Source organism: Tupaia chinensis, unplaced genomic scaffold (genome assembly GCF_000334495.1).
Source record: "Tupaia chinensis unplaced genomic scaffold, TupChi_1.0 Scaffold149501_1, whole genome shotgun sequence".
Lineage (NCBI taxonomy): Eukaryota > Metazoa > Chordata > Mammalia > Scandentia > Tupaiidae > Tupaia > Tupaia belangeri.
In genome coordinates, this window is record NW_006209345.1 from 3,067,517 (window position 1) to 3,076,656 (window position 9,140).

The 9,140-nt window shown below is 53.2% G+C and overlaps 1 protein-coding gene across 1 annotated transcript in view; it reads right to left on the bottom strand.

Moving 5' to 3' along the window:
• Window positions 1-2,496: 2,496 nt before the first annotated feature.
• The window catches only part of SSH3 (slingshot protein phosphatase 3), a 10,411-nt gene continuing 3,767 nt past the window's right edge, over window positions 2,497-9,140 (bottom strand). The window contains exons 4-14 of the mRNA XM_006171301.3: window positions 7,883-8,001; window positions 7,733-7,804; window positions 7,384-7,449; window positions 7,098-7,286; window positions 6,897-6,990; window positions 6,516-6,644; window positions 6,359-6,405; window positions 5,496-5,642; window positions 5,026-5,226; window positions 4,666-4,939; window positions 2,497-3,379 (exon numbers count right to left, since the gene is read on the bottom strand). Of these exons, the coding sequence (XP_006171363.1) occupies window positions 3,095-3,379; window positions 4,666-4,939; window positions 5,026-5,226; window positions 5,496-5,642; window positions 6,359-6,405; window positions 6,516-6,644; window positions 6,897-6,990; window positions 7,098-7,286; window positions 7,384-7,449; window positions 7,733-7,804; window positions 7,883-8,001 (1,623 nt within the window). The 3' untranslated portion in view covers window positions 2,497-3,094. The remainder of the gene's footprint in view (window positions 3,380-4,665; window positions 4,940-5,025; window positions 5,227-5,495; window positions 5,643-6,358; window positions 6,406-6,515; window positions 6,645-6,896; window positions 6,991-7,097; window positions 7,287-7,383; window positions 7,450-7,732; window positions 7,805-7,882; window positions 8,002-9,140) is intronic.

The following is a 9,140-nucleotide window of genomic DNA, read 5'->3' on the forward strand; positions in this document are numbered from 1 at the left end:
ACATAGCCATTACGCCAACTGCTGGTCCCTATTTTTCTTTATTTATTTTAATTTGACAAGAGAGGGACAGAGTGAGAGAGAGAGAAAGTGAGAAAGCAAGCTGCCAGGTCCAGGACTTGAACCACGGTCAGCCATGTGGGATTTCAGTGCCCTTAACCACCATGCCACCTGCCAGCCCCTAAAATCTTTTAAAAAAATAAAAAAGGGAAACATATAAATGTGTGTTCATCAATAAATTATCACTTAAAAAACAGTGAATTCCATAAAATGGAATTTGTGCGTTTATTTTTTAAATGAGACAAATCTCTATGTATTCATGTGGAGAAGCTCAGAAGATAGCAATAGTCATTGTCCTGAGGACCATCGTCTTAGGGACAATGGCATAATGATTACATTGCGGGATTCCCACATGGCAGACCTCAGTTCAAGTCCTGGACCTGGCGACTTGATACTCGAGCCGGGTGCATGTGCTTGTGTACCCAAAATCCTGAGAGGAGGATAGAGAAGGGATTGCAGGGTGGCCACACCCCCATCATCATTCTTGCTTTCTGTCTCTCTGTCTCTCTCTCACTCCAGCAAGCATACATGCCCTATAACAAAAACCTCTCAAGCAAAAAACAACAACCACCACAAACAAACAATAGTCACTGGCCTGTGAAAATAGAAGTAGAAGATTGGAGGGCAGGGCAGGAGACTGACTTTTCATTTTATGTATTTTTCTTTTTCCTTTTCTTTCTTTTCTCTTCTTTGCCAAAGGGTACATCTGCTTGCCAGAGACGGGCAGAGAATAAGCACCCCTCCACCCAATGGAACATGGTCATGCTGCAATCCCTTCTCTTCCATCACTCCACCGTGTTGGGATTTGCATGTGTACCCACACATGCACACATGTGCCTGGTATGTCCCCCAAACCGCCAGGGCTCAGACTTGAACTGCACTCAGTCGCATGGGATCCAGTTCCTTAACCACTCAGTCATGAGGCCAGACACAATCATTTCAGAATTTTCTTTACTATTTTTTGCCCCTTTAGCATTTCTTGTGAGCTACATATATGTGTGTGTGTATGTGTGTGTATATATGTGTGTGTGTATACACACACAGTTCTTAATTATTTGTATTTGGATGCAAATAGTTTCCCATCCAGCCTTTCTTTCCCCACATACTGGACTCTTCTTAGTGTCCTCCTGGATTCCTGTCAGCCCCATAGCTCTGCGCTTACATTTGGGCCCTGCCTTATGAGCGGCACAGGCTGCAGGAGGGCAGGGATTGGCCTGGCCTTGGCCCTGACACTGACGCTGTCACCCACCTGCAGCCTGCTGTCCCAGCCTAGGATGCAGCCCTGGTTGTAGGGTGGCAGGCAGTCCCTAGTGTTTGCTCAGCCAGGTGGAGGAGGAATCAGAACCAGCTCCCTGGTACTCTGCCTTGTGACCTGGGATATGCCACCCTGATGGGTGCAAATGACTCCTCTTCTGGAAAGCACATGGAGGCTGAATTTTAGCAATGTATACATGACATGTATTTAAAAAAAAAAAAAAAAAGTCAAGGGAATGTTTAGGGAGTTTCTTTTTTTTTGAGAGAAATGTTTGCTATAGGTATGTGTACTCACCAGAGAGACAGAGAGAGACGGAGAGACAGAAAATGAGAAATCACTCTCCCAGGGTGGATAGCCCCACCACAGTCTCTTCTTCATCTTCCCCTCAGAATTTTGGGCATGCACACACACATGCCCAGCATGAGTTTTAAGCCGTCAGGTCTGGGACTCAAACCATGGTCAACTATGTGAAAGTCCAGTGACATAACCATTATGCCATCTGCTGGTTCCAGGGATTTCCTGGTTTAATCCCTTTGTTTTACAGAAAGTAACAGACTTAAGATGAAGTAACTTGAGAGTGGGGAAACCTCCCCCCTAGCACTGTAGAGTTAGAGTGGTTCAGTGCTGGGGGTCCCACCAGGGTCTGGGTAGGAGAGTCATTCTTAAAACCATCGAGTCTTGGGTCCCAGTCTCAGTGGCATGGTGGTTAAGGTGCTGGACACCACACCACACCATCTGCCAGCCCCAGGAAGAAGATTTTTAGGACCCAAATTATGCTCAAGAACTAGCATCCAGTGTCCAAAAGGAGTCTTAGCTTTCCAAACAGGCTTGGTCCTGTCGAAATAGGCAGCAGCAGCTTCCACTTCCTCATGGGTAACTCCCTTCAGCTCTCCCAACAGAGCTAATGCCTGCTGTTCTTCCACCAACCAGCCTGGGGCTTGGGCAGATAACATTTACCCAGGCCCTACCCTAGAAGGTGGGAGATGACACTGGCCTCCCCTCTTCTCTGCCCCACTCTTCCTCCCACTCCACCTGCAAACACTCCACTCCCCTAAATACGTCAATCTGTCACAAGACACCTGGGAATTGTGAGGAAACTATAAGAAGTCAAGCTCTCCTTATAGTTCTCTGTTCTGTAAACAGAGAAGGATCTGATTGAAGACAAGTTTATCGTAAGTCAAAAATAACTAAATATGAAAATGTCTTTTATTTCTCAGTACAAAGCCAGATACTATTAAGACTATGAAAAACAGACTGGCCAGAAGCTGTGAAGGACATAACAAACACTCTGGCCTGGTGTCCTGTGACCTCATGCAGTGTCTGGGCTGCGGGCAGCAGCCACAGACTCAGGCCAGCTGTGAGGTGTGCAAGAGAGTCGACCAGCCAGACCCCTCAGAGCCTCCTGGGGTTGGGGACTTTGTTTTGGGAGACCACTGAGTCTCTGGCCTAGCTGGAATGAAATGAGAGTAGAAGGCCTGAGCCTTTCCATATCTGTGGTTATAAGGGAGTGTTTTAGGGTGAAAGTTGAGCATGAAACTAGGGTGCTGTTGCCCCCAAAGGCACCTTCAGTCTCTCTACTGCACCCCAATTATATGCATGAGCCCTTAGACAGGTGGACACGGGTCTGAGACTTAAGGCTGTAGGAGGTGAGGCTGTAGTGACAGGAGTCGAGACTCCTGGGGAGGAGCCAAGGGGAGTGTGTACGGGTGTGTTCATCTGAGGAGCTGCAGATCAGTTGCCTCTATTTAGTGTCTAGGGGTACGTGGGCACACGTGGGAGAGCTCAGGGCTCGTCCTCCTCTCTGCTATCATCCATGCTGGCCTGCCTCACCACCTTCCGGAGCCTGGGTGTGGAGGGCATGCCAGCTTCCCCTTGTGCCTGCTCCTGCTCCAGGAAGGCCTGGGTCCGGCTGGCCACCAAGGCGGCACTCTGCAGGGCAACCACAGATTGGCGGGATTTCAGGGCAGGACGAGGCCCTTTGTGGATCCAGGCACCTCCCTTAACCCTTGAGAGAGGAGAGAAGGGCTGTGGAGGCTCTTCATCTGAAGACTCATAGGAGGAGAAAACCTGGATGGGTGAGAGTAGAAGGAAAAGAGCCATTGGGAAGTCTTCCCAGGACAGGAACATCAAGCGCAGACAGGCAAAGGGTAGATGCAGAATGCTTGCTGAATGCCTAACAGAAACACCATGTGGTTCCTGGGCCATGACTCCCTAGGAGGGAGATGGCACCCAGCCCTACCGCCCCTGTTCCTTGATTTTACCTGCCTGCATCTTCCCTCTGGACCCCAGAGGCCATCTTCAGTCCCTGCCCTGCCACTCCCTGGAGGCCTAGGTTCCACAGGACCTCTGCTCCACCTCTTGTCCACTCTGCATTTATATAGTCAGAAAAGTGAGCCACAGAGGAAACCTCCTCCACTGCCTGGCCCCGAGCTGGGCCAGGAGGATGTGTGTGTCTGGGTGCTGGATGTGGGTACCCGCCTTTGGCAACTCCCATAGCACGCCCACATCCATCTATCCACTCTCCATTCCTCCCACTCCTTCCATGTCCAGCATCAATTCCAAGAAGCTTCTCCCAAATCTTTTTGCCCTCAGCAGGCTCCCCCTTTGCTGGGTTTGCCATTGGGCCTGCGGTCACCTGTGGGGCCTGGCTTCCTGACGTGAGGCTGGTGTCGAGTTTTAGACTACGTTGTAACACTTAGTGCAGAGAGGGGCTCACTTAGCACTTGAGTGCCAAGAGCAGTAAGACCCTTTGCTGCCTCGTCCTTTGCTTGTTGCTCTTTGGATACGTGAGGAGCTTCGCAACAGAAATCATCTTACCTATCCTTATCTAGAGTAAGAACCACCTCTAGGGCCAGCAGTTGGCTGTGGAGCTCATGGCCTGGGGAGGATGCTCATTCCACAGCTGGGCAGCTCTCTGTCTTAGCAAGCTAGTCCTTTGTCAGGCTGAAGCCTGCCTGCCACCCTGGCCTGGGGCTGGCTGATGTCCTCAGGTGCTGCCTCCTGCCCTGTCCCTGTGACACCACACCCAACTCCCAGTCTAGGTCTGCAGTGCCCTGGCCTGCCCCCACCAGGTCTTCTCACTTCTCTGAGAAACAGAAAGGAAATGCCCAGGATGTGCTACCCATCTTTGGGGATGCTCACGGGGTGGGTCTAGATGTCTAGTGCTGAGGGGTGTGGGCAGACAGTGTGGGGAGTCAGGGACCAGGCATCCACACCTCTGAGGAGACCCTGCAGGGGGCCCAGATTGCTCGGGGCCTGAAGTCGAGCACCTGTCCTGATGTTTCCCCACCCTCCCTTCTCCTCACCCCCTCCCTTCGCCACTGCAGAATGAACTGCCCCAGCCCTAGCCTCACCTCTGGCAGGTCACTAGCCCCTGAGGTGCTCTCCAGCTCTGAAGGGGGCTCCAGGAGACTGATAGACCTCATGACCCCTCGGAGGTTGATACGGCGTCGTGGTGCAGGCTCTTCTTCTTGAGCTGCCTGGCTCTCTTCCAAGCTTCTAACTTTCACCTCCTCACTGCCCCCTGGTTCCGGTGGAAGACGTGGGAATGGTGTAGAGACTTTGGGGGCCAGCAGTTCCTCTGGGGAGACCCTTCCCACTTTCTGCTCCCAGACATGGCTCTGCCGGCTGAGAGGAGGTGGCTTCGAGTCAGTCTTGAGTGACCCAGCAGCCACTCCAGCATGTGCGTCATCCCTCGTCCCCCTACTCCATACCTGGCAGTCAGGATGCCCTGGTAGGTCTGCAGCTGGCGCAGAAAGCCAGGGTTGGGGCGGGCGATGGGCCGGAGCTCCTGCACATGGTGCAGGGCCTGCTCCAGGCTCCAGCCGTACTGCTTCATGGCGTAGGCCAGCACCGTGGCAGCTGAGCGGCTGACACCCATCTTGCAGTGGACTAACACTCGGGTGCCCTGGGCTCTGTGGGTGGGACCTGGTCAGCTCCCCTACCCCTTCTCCCTCACTGTGAGGAGCCCTGCAGTGCGGGGTGAGGCAGACAGCTAATGGGCTACTACTGAGAGAGAGAAAGGAAGTGAGGACATGGAGGGTCTGAAAGTGTGAGAACTGATGGCAGCAGAATGGAAAGGAGGGGAAAGGGTCTGATTGAGGCTGGGCTGGGCTGGCCTGGGCTGGGCTGGGGCCCGGCCATTGAGACTGGGGTGGGCATCTGGGGCCAGAAGGAGCCTGACCTTGCAGCCTCAATGAAGCGGTGTGTCTCCTTCCAGTGGGGCAGCAGCTGGGCTGACTCCTCATCCCAGAGGCGCACGTTGTGGTAGGTGAAGCGCTCGGGGTAGAAGTTGTCAATTTCCCGGGCCATGTTCAAGATGTGGGTGACCCTGTACCAGAGGACCCAAGGCCAGGCTTATGTGGCAGGGTCACTAGGCCCTGCCCCCGGCCATCACACCCAGCCGCCCCTGGGTATTTCTCTTTAGTGCTCAGTTCCAAAGACTCAGTGAGGAAGCAAGCATAGCGAGAGGAGAAATGACCCAGCTGTCAGGTGACTGTGACCTTGAGCAAATCATCCCACCACAGTCGGCTTGAGTTTCCCTATCCAGTCCTGACAGTGGAGGTCAACTATAACACTAACCTAACTCTTCAACAGCTTCTGAACTAAGCTGAGATTGGGTAGATCTGCAGCCGGGAGATAACAGCACGCCTCTCAGAAGCCTGTGGTAAACAGGTGACAGAGCAAGCAGCCAGGTCCCCACTGAGAGAGAGGCTGCTCCTTCTCCCTGGGACACGGCCAGGTGGAGAGGAGCCTTTCACTGCCTGGAAATGACAGTCACAGCAATGCCCACTGCTGCTGCTCACCTGAGGGGGCCAAGGGCCTCTGTTTCTGCTCTTGCCTTATAGCCGGGGAGGAAAGAAGTGTGGACTAAGGAGGTTGCTGCTCTGTGTGACCCGAGAGCCCATGCCAGAGTGACAGCCCAAGTGGCAGAGTAGAAAGCAGCCACTGAGGGTGGCCTTGGGCCTTCTGAAGCTGGCCATACTATCCTTGGAGGAAGTCCAAGAGCAGACAGAGAGTAGGCGGTCTCAAGGGGCTCAGTACTACCTGTTTCTCTGCAGTTCCTCCAGGTTCGCGGCATTCCACTCTGAGCCCTAGGGAAGGGGAGAGAAGCACCATGTTCCCTTCTCTCCAGACACTACCTCCCCCTGTCCACGGCCCCTGCTGTAGCACTCTTTATTTCTCCACTCCGCCTGCAGCTCACCAAGTAGAGATGGGGGAAGATGCGGGACGCCCGGTCTTGCTGGGCCATGAGCAGCAGCATCTGGTTGTCAATGAAGTCACGGTACTGCTGGAGAGGGCGTCCTAGGCGCAGCTCCAGGGCCTGGCGGATCTGTGGGCACAGCCCAAGAGGAGACGCTGCGAGTGAGGCTCTCCAGGCTCCTGGTCCATCATCCCTCATTCCCCTAGCCCATCTAGACAGAAAGCTGAGGCCAGGACTGGGGCTGAGGCCAAAGTATCCAGGAAGACATGCTAGATGGGACATGCTAGCTCAGGACTGAAGGACAGCTAGATGGGAAGGCCTCAAGGTCAGGCAAACTCATGGCCTGCTGGAGGGCCCCTGGTCCCTCGGCCACCTGCCCACCTCTTTGGAAGTGATGCTCTCCAGGTCGCTGGCATCCAACACATCCCACAGCTCAGCCCGGATTGCTTGTTCCATCTGCTCTTGTTCTGAGGACCTGGGAGCAGAGCTCCTCAGTCAGAGAGCCCCTTCCCCTTTTGGCCATGGCACCCCACTGTGTTTTCCTGGCTCTTTTCCCTAAGGCCCTCCCCTCCCTGCACTGACCGGCCAGACTCAGCACTGGGAGGTCGCAGAGACTCCAGGTCAGCCATGGCCATCCACTCATTGAGGCAGCTCTGGTCAGAATTCAGTCTCTCTTGGTAGTGGCTCGCCCAGGTGAGGGCACTGCCACCAGGCACCAGGCCACTGCCTAGAGCCGCCTCACATGCCTGGTGCAACACTTGGAGCGTGGCCCTGGGGCAGGAGGAAAGGGTAGATTATACTGTGTCCCCTGCTGCCCTGACCCAGGCCCTACAGCCACAGCCCTAGATGAGGCTAGCCTGGCCCTTACCACATGATCTGGATGGAGACTGGCTTGAAGATTCGGCTCTGCCCACCAGATGTCACACTGAAGCCCCTGCAGGAGACCAGGTGGGGGTGGAGCCAAATTCCAGGCCTTGGGATAGAAGGCCTGCCCATTGGCCAGATATAGGATGGCTGAGGCCCAGAGAAATAGGTGAATTGCCCAAGATCACACAGCAAATCTGAGGTAAAGCTGAGAACAGGTCACAGGCCTGGACTCCCAGCCTGGAGTTACACTGCCCCCCACTGCCAGCCCCCTCATCACATCCCTCGCACTTGGTTTTTTCCACTCTCCTGGTCCCTCCTCTCCCCTTCCCTTCTCCAGTTGCCAGTCTTACCCATCTCCATCTAGGTACACCTGGGTATCACTCCAGAGAGGCAAGACCAGGCCCAGGGTGCAGCTGGGGGAGCTGACGGGGTACACGGGGAAAGCCATTATCCCCAGAGCCTTGCTTCCTTGCCCCCTCCCTTCCTCTCCCTGCTCCTACCTGCTGTCAGGGAAATCCACCCCAAGGAGGACTGTCTCATCCTGGCTCAAGTTGTCCCGTGTGGAAACCACCAGGAGGTAGCGGTGCCGGGGAGGCCGGGCTGCCTCCAGCTCAGCTGCCTGGGGAAGATAGAGGAAAAGTTTTGAGTCACAGGGGACCCCAGAACCCTGCTCCCCCCAACCCAGGCTTACCCGCAGGTTCAGAAAGCCAGCTCCTGCCCCCTGTACTCCCACCCCGTCTTTTCAGAAACAAGATCAATGGGTTCAAGCCTATAGTCCCCAATGTTAGGATTTCATGGTCCAAAAAAATATTTTAAAAGATTGTTCTTAAAGGGGGTATGTGTGGAAAAAAAGGGAGAATGAGCTTGACAAAGGGAGAGTGAGCTTGCCCATATTTTCAGCCCAGGAAGGAAGGTTTTTTGGTTTTTTTTTAGAAGTTTTTGCCTCAGGGCCGGCAGGTGGCATGGTGGTTAAAGTCGCTGGGCTCCCACATGACCTATCACGCTTTAAATCCTGGAGCTGGCAGCTTGCTTTCTCACTTTCCCTTTCTCTCTCTTTATCTCTCACTCTGTCCTTCCTGATCAAATTAAATAAAATGACGTTAATTTTTAAAAATAAAATATTTATTTTATTTTATTTAAAAGATAATTTTAAATTTTTTAAAAGAGGTTTTTAACCTTAGAATGCATATGCTCTTTAAAGAGAAAGAGACAGAGACAGTGAGAAGGAAAGTGAGAAATCACCCCCAGGCAGGATGGCCATGCTGCAATCCTTTCTCCTCCACTCTCCTTCCGAAATCTTGGGTATGCATGCAAATGCACCCAGCATGATTTTTAAGCCATCAGGCTCAGGACTGGAATCATGGTCGGCCATGTGGGAGTCAGTGAAGTAACCCCTACGCCATCTGCTACAACCCCGTTCCCCCCAGGAAGGAAGTTAAAAAACTGACCACCACTTCATTCTAGAAATGTTTATCACTAAAGGAAATACAAAGGATGGCAGGAGCAGCAGTTGGCATAATGGCTATATCGCTCAACTCCCATGTAGTTGACCACGGTTCGAGTCCTGAACCCGGTGACTTAAACTCACGCTGGGCATGTAAGCATGTGTGCCCAAGATCCCAAGAAGAGAATGGAAGAGAAGGGATTGAAGCATGGCCATCCCCCCTTGGGGGGGGGGTGATTTCTTGCTTTCTGTCTCTGTTTCTCTGTTTTTCTGGTGAGCGCACACACCCTATAGCAAAAACCTCTCAAAAAAAA